We start from the raw sequence: 21,516 nt of genomic DNA on the forward strand, positions 1-21,516 counted from the left end.
AAACAATCTCAAAACATTATTTTCACTTGTTTTTTTTTTAAATTTTTGTGTCATTTCTTTACTTTGTTTAATTTTTGTGTCATTTCCGCTTATTTGTTTTAATTTTTGTGTCATTTCCTACTTGAAAATACTGGTACATTATCCACACTTTATTATTCTAGACTACTAAAATGCACAAGTTTTTACAAGCTATTGCAATCTCTGTTTCTTTTGTGTATGATATTTCCTTGTTCTTGACAATGTGCTCCCAGTGAGGCCATCTTGCAGATATCTGTCACCATGAAAATTAAATTTAAACTTTTCAAATGTCATCTCCATTTCATTCGCTGGCCATGATAAAAAATATTTCAACACTATATTGATGTAGATTTTTCACCCCCTCTGAACATCACTTTATCACAAAAAAAAAACTTTCAAATTACCTCCCCTTGCACTTCACTGTATCACACAAGCTTGAGAGTTATCTCCCCGCTGTCCAGCAGCCTTAGCAAAACAAATTGCCTGCATCCAGTCATTCTGTGCTGCATTTGTTTCTGCTTGTATATAATATGTCCTCCCATTTTCCTTCGACTTTATAGAAAATGCATGAGGTTTTTTATCAACAGTACTTTCAGAAATTTCCGCATTTGTTAGTGGGATCTTCTTTTCTGCATCCTGAAATATGAACAAAAAATAAAGACCATGCTTTCTCATTATAATAAAAACAACAGCCTAATAGAGGCTGCACTCTACATTTTCTTATTTCTAAAGTCAAACACATCAGAGGAAGTATTTTATAGTAAAGAGTTTTCCTACAATATATTTTTTAAGAAATAAGATTCAAAATATCATATTTGACCTTGATGATTAAGGTCATTCAAAGGTCAAGGTCACATTTGCATTAATCTTCATATCAGTTCTGTCAGAACTGAGAAGTACAATTTTATCTAAGAATGCACAAATCCATAAATAGAAAGCAAAGTAAGGAAAATTTAAAGGCACATAGTGTGCCTCAGAAACAAGTATTTTTCCCTTCTTTACAAATGGTAAAAATGGCTTTTATAACATTTAAAAATGTTTTTTATATATACATGTATTTTTTATTTTGGCTGGGTTATATGTTGCACCAACACAGTATACAGTAATTATACTATAGGTCATATGGCAACTTTTGAGCTTTACTGGTGGAGGAAGGTCTTGTGCATTTTTTCAGGGGCAATTGGGCAGCTGTGTAGAACCACTGATGTGAAGGAATCCTGTTAGAGATGAGTGGTTTGAACAATAATATGAACTTGATTGACATGGTAAAAAAGGTCAAGGTCATATTTGAGAATCCATTCATAAGTAACAAAGTTATAGCCAATTATAGCAAATATCAAACAAAATTCATTAATTTGACCTTAAAGGCCTTGAGTGAAGGTCATAATCAAATAAGACTACTTGAAGGTCTTGTACCAAGTATGAAGACAATCCATTGATAAATAACAGTTATTACCAATTATAGCAAAAATCAAGCAAAATTTGACTTAAATGTCAAGGTCATTTATGAGTTAATGTTAAGTTCAGTCTGGTCTACTTGATGGTCTGGTTGTGTTCAGTTATGAAGACAATCTATTCAGAAATAAAAAAAATAATGGCCAAAGTTAAAGTTATTGGATGGCAACAACAACCTTACTGAAAATTTTCTTCAGAAAAGTCAAGCTAAAAAACTGTTAAATAATAATGAGTACTGGCAATTAGTCAATAGTGATTTGAAATTCATTTGTTCAATCAAAATCGTGACCTAGTGAATAAGGTATGATGATATATCTGCGACTCAACCAAGAACTTGTTACTGTGGTCATGACTTGTAACAATCAAGAGTAAGTGCCACAAACTACAAAGCCAACTCTGAAATCCTTCAAATGGGCTACAAGCTTTTTTCAGAATCAAACTGAAATAAAAGACTTAATAAGGAAGGTAACGGAAGGTAATTCATTTTTTGGCAGTTTTAAATTCGCTCTCAAACAACTACTATAAGTAACTCTGAATGAACTCAATCAGGGTGTCCGTTTGACCCTTGAAATGACTCTCTGACCCTTCAAATTTCCAAAAGGCCTGATTTGACCCTCATGTTTTAACCAGTGACTCAACTTTTGTTAAAATCATGGGGATTTGACATTGTAGTCGATAAAACTTAGTCAAAATAACGCTCAGGATTTCATGGCTAGTGGACACAATATTTAAAGTGTCTCAATTATACAATCTCAACCATGAAATGCTACCGTACTCAGGGTTAGAATTTAGCGATATTTTCTACTTGCAGATTTTTGCAAGTGTTCAAATGCTTAACTGGCAATATGAGGTAGTCAACTGGCATTTCCATGATCACGAATCTTATCATTACTATAATACACAATGACAATGTATTTTGGACATCTAATATGACAAATGATAATAAGCTTGAATCATGTCAGAAGCATCTTTATCACAAGTAAACACAGATCTATTTCTTCTCGTAATGAAACAAAAACATTTCAACACATTAATTTATAAATAATAAACTGTTTAGGGATCAGATTAGATATACCAGAGGAGCACCCACTGATGACAATGTACAGTTATAAACTTGTTCATGTAATGTTATTTCTTAGGACCTTTATTAATTTTAGCGTATTTTGTGCTTGACTGAAACCTAGAGGTACTGATCTACTTAAACAAATATTTCAGCTTAAAAGTAACCACTTTACAGAGTAGTGCTACGCATTTACATTGGATAAAACAACATGGAGTTCTAACAAATAGTGTTTGGTTGTTATAAATAGTCCATCAAAACATAGTCACAGAAAAAAAATAGAGCAACTAAAAACTGATAGCAACTAAAAATTGATTTTTAAGTTTCTAAGGTAAACGTCATCATTTACTGCATCTGGCACATTAAACATCATCAGTTTCTTCAGCGGGCAGTAAAAATGCCAAGCATCATCATCAGCTCAGAAGATAACAATTTTGTATGATGTATATGTCCAAAATGAACAGTCACTTGCAAATAAATGCCAGCTAGAGTAATTTTTACTGACATTATTAGATTTTAACTGGCATTTTGCCAGTATGCCAGCTTAAATTCGAACCCTGACCGTACTGATCAGGGGAGGTAAATGCTACAAAGGAACACAACTCTGATTAAACATGCTGTTGCCCTTCTTAACTATATCCTTCTCCATCATAAACCATTGTGTTGCATGCAGTCAACATATCCTACACTTCAGTAAGGATGAGTTACCCTGTATTTAGATCACTTCCAAAGGAGGACCACCTACCTGATGCTTTTCGTTATCATCAATGCTTTTATAAGAAGATAAGAATTAATACATAGTGGTCATAATACTCATTAACTTTGTAATCAAACAAAAATATTTAATTCCTGGCTTTATTAAAATATGTTACTTTTTTGTGTCATTGTATATAAAGTACAAAATATTAAAAGACTCTTGAAATTGTAACTATTTACAACCGTGAATGTGAAGTTAACTCATGAAATAACAAGAATTATGTTGTTTTGGATAATAGACAATTTTAAAATTCTCGTCTGACATGATTTTTGGTTGATTTGGTGAGAAGAAAACAGAATTAAGGTCAAATTTATTTCATCTAAAATGTGTTGTTTTTTTGTTTAACAGTTTAAATGACACTTCAAGATTATTCAGTTATTCTCATTATAAATTAAATGTTCCATGTATGTTGACATGGTTGTTATTTCATATCTTTTTTCTCTTTTATCAGAGTTACCTCAGGTGTATTCCCATACTGGAGATGTGTATTTTGTAACAGAAACCACTGCTTCTTCCACTTTCTGGAGATCTTGGTTCTTTTCATTAACCATCCTTTTAATTCGTTTGTTTGAAGTTCTTCGTCATTGTGTACAGTCGACGAAGAACGATTTGTTAAACTATTTGTGCGACTATCAGAGCCATCAGAAGAGGCCATTGCCCGCAAAACAGGATTTTATTTAATATTTTGCAACTTCTTAAATTTCCAGTTTTGTTGTGTCACAAACCGATGCTTTGTTTGTCGTAAAAAAGGAGTTGTCGTTAATTTTAGAAATGATCATTTTTAAAACAATTTAGATAGATTGAGATTGATAATCGTCATGTTGCATTAAATATTTTTAATCATTTTTGTAAATTATACCAGAATTAAATTTAGTTGTAGCAAAATGTCAACTACGTGTGCGACATCGACGTCATTTGTTTGCGGTTTGTGGCTGCGACTTCACCCCAGACAAATTTTTTGCATAAATTTTGTGTTTTACGCCAATTAAAATGTTACAATTACATGATCATTCAAGTCAGTTGTTAAAATGAAATTTTTAATCATTGTATGATGCCAACCTGCTTATTTTTCTGGATATTGTTAAGTTAAAAGGACAGAACCCGGAAACGAGTTTGAAAGTGGATTATTTTCACGAGGAGATATTTACTTGAGGACATTTAAAATGTCAGAACCAGATTTGATGCGAAGGAACTTTTCGTTCCAGATGCAGATTGGTTTGACTAGAGAACAAGTTAATGTTGAGGGCGAACTAACACTTGCCAGTTTAAAGGAAATTGCATGTGCATTTGTAGATCGAAAGGTAGGCTCCTTTGTATTTTAAATAAATTCTTATGTTATGGATTAAGGAATGTGAAAGTAGAAATGTTTTTCTTTTTAACATTCATTTCACAATTTTTTTAGTATTTATATTTCCAACAATTATGTTTGACCAACATTCAGCAAACAAGTAATGTATGTTTATTTTGAAAAACAAATAAGATATACACAGATATTCTAGTGACCTACATATAGACAAGATAACTAGATAAGCAACAATTGAGACTTCCTATTTCCACAAAGTTTATCTGTCCATAGACTTTTGTTTTTTCATAAGTTTCAATGGCCATGGTCATGGTCTTTTGCAAAATCAACTTAAGCATGATGGGTCCTCCAACAGTAAACTAAAGGAGTAAAGACTTGCACAACAAGGGAATCCGGGTCAGCTCGGCCCTAAAACGTACTCGGCCCCCGAGTCAGCTCGGCCCTATACCAACTCGGCACGGGTCAACTCGGCCCACTTTTCAATTAATAATATTTAGGTTTGTGTTATCACTATTTATTGTAACTATTGTAATTATTTATAATATATGGATTGACAGTTTTCGAACTAGCAGCAGACAGGCTTTCTTATCAGTAGAATAGTGAGGAAAGATAACCGATTGCGTATCTCACTGTATTTCTGACTCGTGGTAGGTTTAACCGTAAATTTAAATACCTTCAGTGTCCAACTAACTCATTCGTTCAAATTTGATTAGTGACCATGCACCTGCAATTAATTAGAAGCTTATGATATTAAGTAAACACGTTTTTGTTTCTTATTTTTTGAATAGTACTTTTAATACAAACAAAATGCATCTAAGGAAACACATTTTCATTAGATCTATATTAATTTTATCGAATCTGCAAGACAAATGAATAACTTTTTTTTCTAAATATACTTTATTTCCGTAGAAGTAGATCTACAATGTAAAATTATATAATAATAAGATTATTTCTCATTATTCATTTACCTTAACAACATGCAAAGCAAAGTTAATACGTTATATAAATTTTTGTAAAGTGGGCCGAGTTGACCCGTGCCGAGTTGACCCGTGCCGAGTTGACCCGTGCCGAGTTGGTATAGGGCCGAGTTGACTCTTTTCCCAACAAGGCACTGGCTAGCTCTACAGGCTCATATTGGTAGCTGAAAATTCTAGCTGTACTTGATTCAGATACTGTTAGCCTATACACACTGTTGAAGCTAACTGTACAATATTTTAAAAATAAATAAAAATGTAAAACAATTATGAATATAATTATATATAATAATTGTAACTAGTTATAAATAACGAGAATTTACATCCAAAAACTCTTTAATTGTAGGTGAATTATATATTAGATGTTCATCCTTTGTTAAAACTATGACGGAATAATAAACTATTGAAGGAAATGAAATGCTACTCCAGTTAAAATTATAGCCAATAACATCAAAATCTTGTGGCTGTAAACGTTACCAATATAGCAAATTGAACAAAATTCCAAATTTGAAAATGATACTTTTTATGTCAACTTTACAGTTTCTATAGCTGGAACTTCACATTTGCTTATTAAGTTTTAAGAAAAAAATTGTTCTTAAACAACAAGCTTAGTAAAATCAGGGATTTTTTTTGCCGATATTCGGGTCATATTCCAATCGAAAATAGTATATTATTTCCCAATCCACAGGAAAAAATTCCACGTTATATATTCAGGGCTCACGCTGTCAGTCGCCATAGTCGCCATTTGCGATTATTTTATAAGATTGGCAATTATTTTTGCAGTTTGGCTACAAAATCTGGCGATTATTTTTTACTTCCAACAGTCATGACAGTGTTTACATAAGGTGTAAAAATCGATAAAGACTGCAGTAGACCAAATTAACATCGGCGGGGTAGATTTAATTGAGTGTCAGGTCACGCATTGCTTACTATTGCCCGAGGTGATAAAAAATACATGCAGGTGATAAAAATACATGCAAGATGTAAAATTGTGTATGTACTTAAAAAATATTGTCCAGCATTATAATAGCCATCAAAAACCCGTCAATAAGTTACAAAAGTCGTCTAAAAATTGATAAACTGGATATTGACCATGTTGACCAACCCAAAATTTACCTTAAATTGCAGAAGATGTCAAATTTTAAATTTTTTTCTTTTAAGCTGCTTGACTAAATCGCCAGTGGAAAACAATAATAAAATATTTAAAAAGTATTTACTTCCAAACAACTATTTGCACAACAACCAAAATTGTGAATATTTCTTCATAAAACAGGAAAAATCCGATTGTCACATATTTTCGCGACACCGATAATTTTGATATTTATTTAATTTTAAAGGTGAAAATAAGCTATGTTCTATTTAAAAATCTTTATTATTATGGCAGAAAATTTGTTTTACATTGGCGATGATGACATTTTTCAGTAAGTTATTCAGAAAAAAGGCTGCATTCTGTGAATGAGTTTGCAAGTGTTATTTCTATAGGCTAATATGACCAAGATCTACTCCAGTTCTGTGTGAAATGTGGAAATTGACAGTGGTTATAGCTGACAAAATTTGATTAGAACAAACAAAAGAAATTGTCTGATAACAGCATTATGTAAAGTTATAATGAATCTTTAATATTATTGTTATACAGTAATTATACTATATAACATTTTTATTCTGTTCTATAATAACAATTAAAGTTGTGGTTCTATGTAAAAAAGGTAGTTATCAATATACACAAATGTATCAGTTTATTTGAGAATCCTTATAAAACTGAAAAAGTTTTATATGTAATGTTTATTTAATCAACTGCTTATGTTGTTAATCGCTAAATCGTGAATAGTCCGCTGAACTTTTGGCTATTATTTTTTTAAGTTAAAAATATTGGCTATTATTTTATTTGAGCCAGTGTGAGCCCTGTATATTACAAAATAAAATATTGCATAACAAATTCTAAAATCTTGGAAAATAAGGGCTTCTTCACTGTTATGGTGTTTAAAAGTTAGAAGATGCCTTCCTAGACAGTTATTCTTTTGCATTCATTAAATCACTGCAAAATTTAAGTCATGCAATTTTTCCCAAATTTTAAGAGAACTGCTGAAATTCCCAATTCCATGGGTATGGGTCATGTTCCCAAAACCCTGGGAAAAAAACCTGCAGCTTAAATATGTATATGTACATTTTTATTGTCTCCATTTTATTTATTGGAATTAATTTATTTATAGATATATAAAGATTGTAATGCTGATTTATATTTCTTGCTAAAAGTGAAATCAGTTTAGTGGCAAACATTGTTGTTCTTTCAAGAACTGATATTGATTCTTAAGAACACTACATATAATCAGTTGGCATTGAGAGAAAAGTGTTGCAAATAGCAATAATTTTTTACATAGAAACTGCATTTTAAATGATTTTTAAAGAAATATGGCAGTTGTTAAAGTAATATTTCTTCTTCTTTTTCTTTTCTTCTTCTTCTACTTCTGGATAATGATGATGATGATAGTCATACATGTACAATGTTTAAATTTTTTTGTAACATTTTTGTCTCTACAATTATCACTTGAATAAAATGAATCATCAGTCTGTGCGAAAGTCAATCGGTCCTGGCTGAATAAAAATCATGCAGTCCGGAATAAGTTTCCTTTCAGTCAGTCCTAATGTCTGAATAAAATTTCAAGAAGTTAAAAATATGGATGACCTGTTTATACAAGTCAAATGAACCATTCCAAATGTTTCATAAACAATGGTTAATTTTGCCGTAAATTACAAATGTGAAAATTTTGTTTTACGATGCCTGTAGAAGTAGCCGATGCATATGGAAATTTTTTATATATTCTGGAGAGAAAAGAGAAAAATGCTTTCTTTTCATTTACAATGCCTCCTTAAAATTTTATATCTGGATGAAAAAAAGCCTTGTTCAAGTAATTTCCTAAAATCCTTGACCAGCATGTTTTAATAAGATGTATTTCCTGTAAATCACAATCAATATTTTTTTATTAATTTCTTAAATTTTTTAATGAAGTTTTTTTTTGGGGGGGGGTTTGGGGGGTGGGGGGATGCCTGTTTTACAGTTATATAGAATAAATAAAAGACCCAGAAGAATTTGTTCTAAAATTTAAATAAAGATTGTAACAGGCAATAAGAAATTACAGTAAAATGTATTTTGAACATATTTTAATTTTTTCAAATAATGTAGTTTCCCTTTTAAATTTATTGTTTTTAAGTACTGTGTATGAACTGCTTTAATGAGAATTAAAGTGACGACCCTTCTTTGTGGTCTGAGTTAGTTTCGGTTGTGACTTAAACTCTGACGCTGTTTAGTTTTTCAACGCTGTGTCTTCTAATTCCAACTAAACTTCATATTCTTTCAGATGACAAAGCTGTCCAATTAGCTTAAAGTTTCTTAAGGAGATCATGTTCTATTCAGGTGCCTGCATGTGCCTTAATCAGATACAATGCATCAGAAGTGCATATAAATGTATTGTCTTAATCAAACAGGAAAGTTTAAAAGTTACCATATAATGTCTTTAAATTTTTCCGGTGAAATGTAAGTAACTATAGGCCAAACAAAAAATATAAATTACTTCCACATTTTAGGGTTGTCATCATAGCTGTTGCATTGTCATTGCTTTTGAAAATGTGCTCAGGTTTTGGTTCCGTTGATATATAATATTTAATCAAATGTTCTCCAGGTGATCACATTATTATTGTGTACATGATCATTTTCACATTTGTGTGATTACTTTGTATTAATATCATCATTAAACTTTGCATTGGAATATTGATGACTCTTATGACAAGATAACTGACTACCATAACCACCTGTGTTTGATGAATCATATTTCACTCCAATAACAGAAACTTCAGTCACACTTGCGTATTGATTTATTAAACACTAGGTCATGAAAAAGGCACTTTATTATCATTATCATTATATACCTCATGATATTATATGAAATTGTGTTATAGCTGGAATTATATCACCAAGGAAACCAGTGAAATATTCATTTATTTATGACATCTATTTAGAATATTGCTGATAATTATCTAAGTATTGGATTCTGCATTCTGCCTAAGGTCCTCTCACGTCTGTGTCAGATGTCATGTAAATGTTTGTAAGGAAAGTGTAAATAAGTATGACCGATGCAATAATGATGTTGTTTGAATTTCAATAAACCCTTAACCTTCAGATGTGATTAGACTGCACATCCATGTAGGCTGGCCTGGTTTCTATACTGGTGGCATGTGAGTGGGCTCGAACTTTGTATTTTGTAAATGAAATCCCTTAATTTCAAATGGACTGCTCCAATTTCAGAGTAGGGCAAGTCCATTTAATACACAAATTAAGCAGGTTAAGGGGTTCAATATAGGAAAATAGTTTATGATTATGTTTGTATTACTGACCCTAGTGACCATTGATTATATGTATAAGTACTGTACAAGGTCTAATTACCAACATCAACCTCAAAACAAAACTTATAAAAAGTGTTTGTTTATCTATATGAAAATGTTATTTACTTTATACATTAGTTCAGGGGCTTCTTTTAAAAGAATATTGCTGCTTTATATTTTGCATAATTATATTGATCAAATATAAATATTTCTTATCAATTTTAAAAGAAAAATGTATCTGTTTTATAAACAAGCGATCTTTGTCAATCAGCGACTGTGTAATGATTATGTATGTATTCTTTTATATGAGCACAAATATATGGTTTTATTTTGAATGGTGTTCAAAGTCATTATACCAGTCAAAATACTCGTGATGATTTATTATATAACATTATACATGTATTTACAATACTTATCATCTACGTTTTTTAGTTATTCATTATTTATGCAATACATATGCAAATCGTCAAAAAAAATGACAATAAGAAGTGAATTTAATGTGTTTAACCTTAGGACAGTGTGTAGTGGTATTTAACATCAACTATAGACAATTGATGTTCATTCATTAACCTACAATATTTACAAACACCCCTCGGGCCATCTGTGTCACAAGCCATGCTATCTGTAAGCTATTTGAACACGACGTATAATAATTGTACGCATCAAACTAGATCAAAATCTATTGAAGTCAAAAGGGTATTTTATTTATGCACTGTATTTTTTAAAAAAAAAAAAAAGTATGCATTTTACATATTTATTTGAAAAAAGGGCCATTTTACTCTGAAGCAGCCATATTTTGTATGTACACGTATGTAATAATGTTTTAAACCGAAATCCTGCTGGCATTAACTGAATCTATCCATGTGACCTTTAGTACACAGCATACACAATCATGCCATTTGATCTTGGTCTGCACCGTTTACTATTCAGGCAGTTTTTAGAAATTTTCTCTAAAAATTATGAATTTATATAGTTATGTTCAGATTGAAAGATGGACAATAGTTAGTGGATGAAGCGTTTAACTGCACAGTGCTAAACTTGCCTAATATTTTGAAATTGAACAGTTCATTTTGAGCCACAGGATTCAATCATAATAATTTATAATTATATAAAGAGAGATGATATTCAAGTTTTTTCTATAAATAGGGGATTTATTTTCATCGAGAGATATGAAAATAAAATATTTCAGGAGTGGCAGTAGTCACAAGTGAAATATGATATATTTTTCATACCACATGTTGAAAATAAATCCTGTATTTGTAGAAAAACTGAAATATTCTGTTTTTTATACATTTTTCTCTTTTTTGACATTACATAGAGCTGTCATTGATTCAGTGCAAAGCATATCAACGATATATCGATAACAAGTAACTAAAATCAACGATACACCGATATATCGATAATATCCTATACTCACGTGTCTGTCATTCACTTTCATACCTGTTTCAATGATTTCAGTCAAAAACATGTTCTGTACAGTGCCTTGTCCACTGCATGATTTTTTTCTAGACAATATTTTTTGTCACCATTGCTATGAAATAATTCCGCTATATAACAAAAGCATCACATTTGATATAAATAATTGTTTCTGCATATATTTTGGGTGAATTGTATAATTTCTAGACAATTCATTTATAAGTCAAAAGTATTGATTTTTTTAAAATGTGTATCGATTATTGATCGACAAAAAAATATCAACGATACATCGATATTGTCGATATCGATGACAGCTCTAACATTACAATACTTAAATTTTGTATATTTGCCGAATTTAAAAGAAAGTAGTTTGGCATTTTAAGACACCAGTGAAAATACAGAAAGTAATTGTTTCACTGCAGTGAAAAATAAATCTGTTACCGTGAAAATATGGAAAATGAAAATAAACATTTTAATTCATCAATATTTATCAATATTTCATTTATATATTAATTTATAATTAAGTATAATTATGATGATATGTAATATTTGACATAACTAAAACGATTTGACAGCACAGCACAGTAATAGTCCAAGTCAGGTTAGAGTCAGTAGGGATGACAATTTCATTTACAAGGGCCATCATCATTATTTTTATAACCACTATGCCAGAATGACATGTTTTATAAATGTATGAACTTTAATATTATGGCTGAAAGTTTAATCACAGGAATTTAATACCACATAAATGTTGTTACTAACTTCCTGGGCCTGTGATTTACTGACATAATGAAATTACCTTTTGATTTACGGTCTTTAAAAAAAATGTTTGAAGGTTCGCATACATTTATATTGCAGTAATAAGCTGTAATAACAAATCATGTAACATGTAAAGAAATGATGGTACTTGAATATTAAATTATGAATTATTTTACTACCAAAACACATTCCAGTGCAAATCTGGGAAACATTTTTACAGAAAGGATCACAAAAGGGGTAAGGCATATTCCAGAAGGGAATGCCTATGGCATAATACTAGTTTCCTGGACAAGTTCTTGAGTGAATTTTTTACATGATTTTCATATAAAGAAGTAAGTTGATATTGAAAGTCAAATTCCTTGTCACAGAGGCTTGTAAGGAAAGTAATATGCTGGTCCAGAAATTCTACTTTATACATATATCGTTGTACGGTGCATATAGTGTACTTTGGAATCCGCTAATTACCAACAAAAGGTCATTGACTATATTTAAATGTCTCCGGTCAATATTGCCAAATAATATCCAGACCTTGATGTAATTAATATTTTATTTTGTGTGTAAATTATTAGAAATTTTTTTACAGAGGATAAAATATAAATCTGCCCGAACTCTTAAAAAAAGAATGTTAGGTGTTATTTTCTGATGCATTATTTACAGAAATTCCGTGGGTCACATGAGTTCCGTATCGTTCATACAAAGACAGTATTTAATATTATAAAAAAAAAAAAGACTGGAATTATGGCAAAATGCAAACTTATTTTGACTTTTACCTTGTCACTAACTATTATCTATATAATCTAACAATGGATTGTCATAATGTCAATTTAACATTTTGTAGCCAATGAATTGTCTGGTATTATAAAATATGAAAGCCAAACCTCTACCAACTTAATTATATTGCAATTAGTTGATAATAATAGAGAACTTTGCTGTCTTCTGCTAAACTCTCAGGTGTTTTTATCAGGTCTGCTCATTGTCATCTGCTTCTATGGATTTCTGGTAACCACGGCGACCATATTTTTTTATTTACAGCAGTACTAATTGTAAAACAAGCAAATTTGACAAATCCGGAAATTGTAGATTATTTAGCTTCAAACCATACATGTATAATATAACATGTATAATAACATGGGACTACATGAACTTGGGAAGAATAGTTAATTCTTTGTATAAATTTAATTGGTGTCTGTTGTTGCCCCCCCCCCCCCCCCCTCATCTTCTTAAGTTCAGAGATACTTTAACATTCATCTTAGGAGTGGATTACTTCAAATAACTATATTGATAATATTCCTTACTGTTCGGAGTAATGTGTAAAACTTGTATTTTATATAGCTAATAAAGTAAACAAATAAAATGCATTTTTCTACACATTCTGGTTAAAAAATGAAAAACCGGACAATTCTTCTGTTAATGTAGATCTACACATAGAATTATGTAAATAACAAAAAAAAAATTTTCAGTTTAAGATGTGCAATTGTGTTAATACACTTTTCAGTTGCATTTGATTTGATGTTGATTAAAGGGCAGGGTTGAAGCATCAAAAAGCTTAAAATTCAGTGGGGTCATAATTACTGTACACTGAGGCATTAAGGTCATTAATTTGTTTTATTTTTAGTTTTATTTGATTGGACGGTTAAATATGTGTTTTGTTAAAGAAAACTTCATATGAAACAATTTTGGACATTTTTATTTGATCGGTACTTAAGTTTTTCACCGAAGTTATTTTGGTTCGTACAATTTGATTACACTAAATGATCTGCATGATATTTTTATTCCAATTTATTATAAGACACAGCATGTCCCCGCCTTAGTGCAGTAACAGGTTAACTCCTATTGAATTATATAACAGTTTGCTTGTTACTGCACTCAGGTGATGACTTGTCGTCATCGAGTGATATTTAATTATAGGAAGAAGAATTGATTCTGTGTTATATCATGTATGCAATGTATAATACCATTAATTTGTTATCACCAAAGTTGACATGCTTTCGTGACTTCAGATATGATTTAATTAACATTCAGATATAAATTTTATTTTGGATGTAAAACCACTTATAAGACCGACACTCTTGTTGTTTTAAAACCCGCTATGCATGTCAACTTATGTCCGGATATATCATTATAATAATACAAATGGTGACCTTGATTATCTATTGAATATATCCTATAACTCACCATATTAAATTAGCCCTACGTGACCTAGTGGCTTATTTGTGGGGGGGAAAAAAACCAAAAAAAATCTTAAATGGGTTAATATCATTAAATCAAGTTAAAGCAGATATTTGTTTTTTAAATTATTTTAGTCAAAAGATTGATATTTTAAAAAAAAATATGAGCCGCGCCATGACAAAACCAACATAATGGGTTTGGGACCAGCATGGATCCAGACCAGCCTGCCTATCCATGCAGCCTAATCAGAATCCATGCTGTTTGCTTACAAACTCTATAACAAGTAGAGAAACTGATAGCGAACAGCATGGATCCTGATCAGACTGTGCGGATGCGCAGGCTGGTCTGGATCCATGCTGGTCGCAAACCCATTATGTTGGTTTTGTCATGGCGTTGCTCATATGTACATTATAATTATGTACATGTAGTTATTAAGTTAAGATATTTTTATCTATTTTTAACTTCCACCAGAGAATCGATAGATTTTTTGTATATTAGAAAAAAAATCTTCAGCTAACTTGCTGAACGTCCGTGGTTCAATACTTTGGGCCATACTTGTACCTGAATTAATACACAAAGGGGCATGCATGTGGGGTCTTTCTTCCCCAGTAAAGCTGGAAAGTTGTCATGTGACCATTACAGTGTGACTCAAAGATTGTATACTTCCTAAGCCTGTGCTAGGAGGTTACTGACAGACATCAGTGGTTGTACTCCGGTTCCTGTCTGAATAATACAAGGCCAGAAAAGCTGGAAAGTTGCCATATGATGTAGTCATGACTTTGTTTCTGCTATGTAAAAACCCAACCAAAAAAGGCTTTATTGCACTTTTACATTATCTCTAATAAACAAATTACCCAGTCAAAGAAAGTCTGCAATTTTCATTATTATTTTAATGTTTTTCATTGCTTCTGAGGGATTATACCCCTTTTCCAGATTTTTACAATCCATCAACAACAGTGATACTCAATATGCTCCTTTAGCTGCTTTATGGATGTTATAATTATTCTGCTGCAAGCCTGAGAATGTCTAAAATAATTTAAAACAACATTTTGATTGTTGGAAAGTTGCAACTTTTATGTCAGTTAAAAAGAATAGATTGCTTTTCTTTCCCCAATATTATTACAATTATGAATTAATAAGAACAAAGATCACACAATATGATAATAATAATCTATATCTCTGTTTTAATTAAAAAAATTGTTCTGTTGACCTGACTTATACAATGTATAATCATGGTTTTTTTTATCCTGGGGATCAAGGTTTTTGACCCTTTAAAAAGTATTTAACATACATGTACAGTACTGTTCTGAATGTGATGCTTAATTATAATGTAAGATTGTCAGATGTTAATTGGACATAGAGTATCCCTTGGTACATTACACTAAATGTACAGTATTATTAAATGTTCATCATAATAAAATAATTCAGCATCTAACACTTTTCCTCTTATTGTTTTACTAGTATTAATTATTTTGTTGCAGTAATGTTTTTTATGCCCCCTCCCCTGTCCCACTAAAAAGTGTATGTTAACAGGAACACTGTCTACCTATTTCACTATATATATTAATTGAAAAATAACTTCTTGAAAAGAATGTTAAAAAGTAATCCAAGAAATTCCTAACAAATTTATTTTCTAGAGTATTCAAATAATGTCTGTAATGTAGAAATAAATCTTATTAAACTATAATTGTCGATAGTAAGCATGTCTTAATTAAGAATTTTATTACAGTAATAGTAACTTATTACAATAAGTAACTTTAATAGTTACAGGTATTAAAAATTTAAAAATTGTATTTTTAAAGTTACATTTATTATTACATAATTATTTTGAAAGATTTAATTTCCTGTTTTGTTTTTTCGTAATATTTTTAGCTCGACTATACGAAGTATATGGAGAGCTGTCCTAGTAGGCTCGCCCCGGCGTCCGCGTCCAGATTTTAGATTAAAGTTTTGGTGCAGTAAAATATTTTTCACTATAACTTTGTCATTTCTTAAGGTATCAACTTCAAACTTCAAATATATGTTCCTTATCATCAACCACATCTTATGTGACAAGGTTCATAACTCTAGCACCAATATTTTCAGATTTATCTCCCCTTGAACTTAGAATTTTCCTTAAAAAAATACTATTTTTTACTGTTACTTCTTTATTTCTTAAGGGATCAACCTCATACTTCAAATATATTTACGTTATCATCATCCCCATCTTATGTGACACGGTTCATAACTCTAGCACCAATATTTTCAGATTTATCTCCCCTTGAACTTAGAATTTTCCATAAAAAATATTATTTTTTACTGTTACTTATTTATTTCTAAAGGGATCAACTTCATACTTCAAATATATTTACGTTATCATCATCCACATCTTATGTGACAAGGTTCATAACTCTAGCACCAATATCGCAAGAATTATCTCCCCATAAACTTAGATTTTTTTACTAGAAAAATGTTATTTTTAATTATAACTTTTTTTATTTTTAAAGGTATCTACCCCTAACTTCAAATACTTATTCCTTATCATCAATTACATTTTATGTGACAATGTTCATAACTCTTGAAGCAATATTTACAGATTTATCTCTCTTTGAACTTAGGATTTTCTTTAAGAAATATAATAACTTCTTTACTTTTTAAGGCATCTACTTCAAACTTCAAATATATATTTCTTATCATTACACAAATGTTGTGGTCCATAACTCTAGCATGACTATTTCTAGAATTATTCCCCTTGATCTTGGAATTTATGTTAACAAATGTTATTTTTTAGCTCGACTATTCGATAAGAATAAGTAGAGCTATTGCAGTCACCCGAGCGTCGGCGTCCGCGTCCGCGTAACCACTTATGTTAAAGTTTTTGTAATAGTTCAAATATTTTCAAAGTCCATAGACATATGGCTTTGAAACTTTGCACACTTGTTCACCATCATGACCCCAACCTGTAGACAGGAGGAGGTAACTCTATCAAGCATTTTGACAGAATTATGCCCCTTTTTCGACTTAGAATTTACGTTAAAGTTTTTGTAATAGTTCAAATATTTTCAAAGTCCATTGACATATGGCTTTGAAACTTTGCACACTTGTTCAACATCATGACCCCAACCTGTAAAGAGGAGGTGGTAACTCTGTCTAGCATTTTGACAGAATTATGCCCCTTTTTCGACTTAGAATTTACGTTAATTTTTTTGTAATAGTTCAAATATTTTCAAAGTCCATTGACATATGGCTTTGAAACTTTGCACACTTGTTCACCATCATGACCCCAACCTGTAAACAGAAGGAGGTAACTCTATCAAGCATTTTTTTTACTATCAAGCACTAAGAATAGTCGAGCGTTGCTGTCCTACCGACAGCTCTTGTTTATTATAACTTAATACATAATTATACATAATTGATTTTTCTTTCATAGTTTTGTTCTCCTTACTGCGTCCAGTATTTTATTAGTCGAGCTTCGCTGTCTCCTGTGACAGCTCTTGTTTAAAAGTTCATTGAGAATAATGCAACTTTAAACCTAAGAATTAAATTCATTAAAAATTGGGATTTTTTTACCAATTTTTACTGATAATATTATTTTATATTTATTTTTTTATAACTAATACAAATGTTACATTTTGGCATTGGAAATGATTGCATTTATTGGTTGTGTAAAAAAAACCTGTCATGACCTGTTGCACCAGAGTGCATGTATATTATCACTGGCTTGAGTTAAATTTCAAACAACCTAATGTAATATAGTTACAGTCATATAACTTGTCAGAAATATTCATAACATAGCAAACTTCCTTTTTTACAGACTTCTTTATAAATTGACAGCAGCCCTGTATATAAAAGTATAGCAACGTCACAATTATCCAATGAAAAGCAAGTTTTGCGGCCAAATGTTGCTCCAACATTACAAAAAGGCAGTAGTATGTTCTTATAAACAAGGATAAGAGAAGATTATTTAAACCTTTTTTGAACATGATTTATCTGTTATATTTATGTCGACATGCTGATGCACCGATTTTATGAGTCATCTATATCATACTTGAAAAGTGAAGGACCAATGATTGAATATCTCTTATCGTTTACATATTAATGTTATTTCCTGTCCAGTATAGCCTCTAGTTTTATACTGTCCGAATGTTAAGATAACTATGTTGAGACACAGAAACAAAAAATGTATTTCTTTGTTACTGTAAATGTCAATGTAACATCTGATTGCACAGGCTGCATTTGCAAAAAAAATGGCAAATTAAAATTTTGAGTCATTTTTGTTGAATTTTCTCTTCCACACTCAAATTTTATTTTAGATCCTTTGATTAAGTAATGTAATTTATCATTATCTAGATTTTTGTACAGGAGTCTTTTGAGTTAAATTTCTGCAAGCATGAATACAATGAACAGGAAAAGTTAAAATTTTATGGCAAAATATTAAACAAACATTTTTATAATGTCTGCAATATTTTTATTTTACAATTTTTATTGAAAAAAGTTATAGTATCCTTATATATTCAGTTGAATTTAATTTACAATACTTATTTTGTTATTTCTTCTATCATTTTGGAAGTACCATGGGCAATTAGAAAAAAACTATCATTGGGAATTTTAGAATAATAAGTAAGTACTTCCGAAGCAATGTAAAAACTGAAATTGGTCAGAAATGTTAACTTGTTATGATGAAGGGTATATAGCTATATCTTATGAAATATTTTTTAAAAATTATCAACAGTAAAATCATATTGGTTACATAGTCTTAGAGTCATTCTCAAAAAGAGTTGTTACATAGAAATTGTCTCCATTATAAGACTCATGATTATTGTACTTAAACAGAATAAAATGTTCCGTTTCAAATAAAATATTTAAAGTCAGCTATTTTGAAATATTAGCTTCATATCTGTAAAGCAATTATTTAATGCATGCACCATTTACTTAAGACTGAGTTTACTGGCATATAATTTCATACAAGCATTTCGTAAGGAATCCTTTCTAAAATTCAAACTTTAATTTTCACAGCAAATAATTACATATAGCTTTATACACTTTCATATGATGTGCATTGCAAAAATCAACATCTGTCTGAAAAAATGTTTTCCAATTGGGAATATGTTTAACTGCATTTACTGATCATGTTTAGCAAAACCTGACTCTTGATCAATGACACATAACTTTATTGGGAAAAACGACTCAACTGGGAGAATACAAATCTTCATTATTTAAGAACCAAATGAAAGAAATGTGTTTGGCCGTGAAGAATACTTACAAATGTTTTCGCTGATGTATGTTTCAGATAATGAGTCAATTGACAAGATTTTGGACACTTTAACACCACTTTTTGTTTGGGAAGTATTGTTAGTAATTATGTACAGTTCATTGTAAAGCTAATAAATATGTCTCACCAGATACATAAAGGTTAGGTCTAAACTCTAGACCTGTTGGTGAAAGGCTATAATTTATTGTATCTGTCTTTACTCTTTTTATAATCATATGTACTTAGGTAATTAGGAAAGCTAGTTATTCTGGCAAAAAGGATAATGTCTGATTGTGTGTATATGTATATAAATATAATAATAAAATTATACACATATTGAGAATGTATACTTTTAAAGCTCAGCATGCCTCCAGATTAACCAAAATATTTATCTAGAGAATCAAACATGAGAAAAATGTCCTAAAACTTTAAGAAAAGTTAAAATGATTTAAGATTTAAGAAAGAAATTACATTTTATGTGAGATTATTAAATGATTTTGCAGTATTTAATTATCATCATTTTTAGCTTGACTATTCGATAAGAATAAGTAGAGCTATTGCAGTCACCCGAGCGTCGGCGTCGGCGTAACCACTTATGTTAAAGTTTTTGTAATAGTTCAAATATTTTCAAAGTCCATAGACATATGGCTTTGAAACTTTGCACACTTGTTCACCATCATGACCCCAACCTGTAGACAGGAGGAGGTAACTCTATCAAGCATTTTGATAGAATTATGCCCCTTTTTGTGTCGCCTTGAAAAGGTGACATATAGGGGTTACTCTCGTTGGCGGTGTCGGCGGCGGCGTCGTTGTCGGCGTCGGCGTCGTTGTCGGCGTCCCCTAAAGCTTGTCCGGAGCATAACTCAGTCACTATAAGTCTGATTGACTTCAAACTTGGTATGCATGCTTCTTTCAATCACCCGAAAGTGCAGTGCACAAGGACCGGTACTCTGCAGGTCTTTATTTTTTGAGTTATTGCCCTTTGTTAATTTTCATACATTAATTTTGTCCGGGCCATTTCTCTTCAACTAAAAAAGCTATGGACTTGAAACTTCATAGGATGATAGATCTCATTAAGAAGAAATGCAGTGCACAAGAATCAGTACTCTGCACTTCCTAATTTTTTGAGTTATTGCCTTTGTTTAATTTTCATACTTTATTTTTTTGTCCGGGCCATTTCTCCTAATGTATAAAAGCCATGGACTTGAAACTTCATAGGATGATAGGTCTCATTAAGAAGAAGTGCAGTGCACAAGAACTGGTACTCTGCATTTCTTATTTTTTGAGTTATTGCCCTTTGTTTATTTTCATACTTAAATTTTGTCCGGGCCATTTCTCCTTAAGTATAAAAGCTATGGACTTGAAACTTCATAGGATGATACATCTCATTATTAAGAAGTGCAGTGCACAAGAATCGGTACTCTGCATTTCTAAATTTTTGAGTTATGGCGCTTGTTAAATTTCATACTTTATTTTTGTCCTGGTCATTTCTCCTCAAGTATGAAAGCTATGGACTTGAAACATCATAGAATGATAGAATTTATTGATAAGAACTGCAGTGTACAGAAACTGCTGCTCTGCACTTATTTTTTTAGTTATTGCCCTTTGTTATTTTTCATATTTCATTTTTGTCCTGGCCATTTCCCCTAAACTACATTGTTCACAAGGCGACACATCCGACTCGCGGAGTTCTAGTTTGACTTAGAATTTACGTTAAAGTTTTTGTAATAGTTCAAATATTTTCAAAGTCCATTGACATATGGCTTTGAAACTTTGCACACTTGTTCACCATCATGACCCCAACCTGTAGACAGGAGGAGGTAACTCTATCAAGCATTTTGACAGAATTATGCCCCTTTTTCGACTTAGAATTTACGTTAAAGTTTTTGTAATAGTTCAAATATTTTCAAAGTCCATTGACATATGGCTTTGAAACTTTACACACTTGTTCACCATCAGGACCCCAACCTGTAGACAGGAGGAGGTAACTCTATCAAG

At 31.1% G+C, this 21,516-nt stretch overlaps 2 protein-coding genes across 3 annotated transcripts in view; one reads left to right on the top strand and one right to left on the bottom strand.

Moving 5' to 3' along the window:
- Window positions 1-435: 435 nt before the first annotated feature.
- LOC132740952 (cytohesin-2-like) lies at window positions 436-3,945 on the bottom strand. Its single transcript, XM_060729012.1, has 2 exons — window positions 3,748-3,945; window positions 436-654 (listed from the first exon to the last, which is right to left on the bottom strand). Exons 1-2 carry the CDS (start codon window positions 3,943-3,945, stop codon window positions 436-438), a joined length of 417 nt encoding a protein of 138 aa, XP_060584995.1.
- Window positions 3,946-4,210: 265 nt separating this feature from the next.
- The window catches only part of LOC132740954 (serine/threonine-protein kinase D1-like), an 83,491-nt gene continuing 66,185 nt past the window's right edge, over window positions 4,211-21,516 (top strand). For both annotated transcript variants that reach the window (XM_060729013.1, XM_060729014.1), the window contains exon 1: window positions 4,211-4,591. In XM_060729013.1, coding sequence (XP_060584996.1) covers window positions 4,454-4,591 — 138 coding nt within the window. In that variant the 5' untranslated portion in view covers window positions 4,211-4,453. The remainder of the gene's footprint in view (window positions 4,592-21,516) is intronic.

Source organism: Ruditapes philippinarum, unplaced genomic scaffold, assembly GCF_026571515.1.
Source record: "Ruditapes philippinarum isolate M1 unplaced genomic scaffold, ASM2657151v2 ctg686_1_1_1_1, whole genome shotgun sequence".
NCBI lineage: Eukaryota > Metazoa > Mollusca > Bivalvia > Venerida > Veneridae > Ruditapes > Ruditapes philippinarum.

Bases quoted from the DNA above. Each gene is read 5' to 3' on its own strand.
- LOC132740952 (XM_060729012.1), bottom strand. From the start codon at position 3,945: ATGGCCTCTTCTGATGGCTCTGATAGTCGCACAAATAGTTTAACAAAT. The intron at 655-3,747 runs GTAACTCTGATA...TTCATATTTCAG, and splicing joins AGTATGGGAATACACCTGAG to GATGCAGAAAAGAAGATCCC.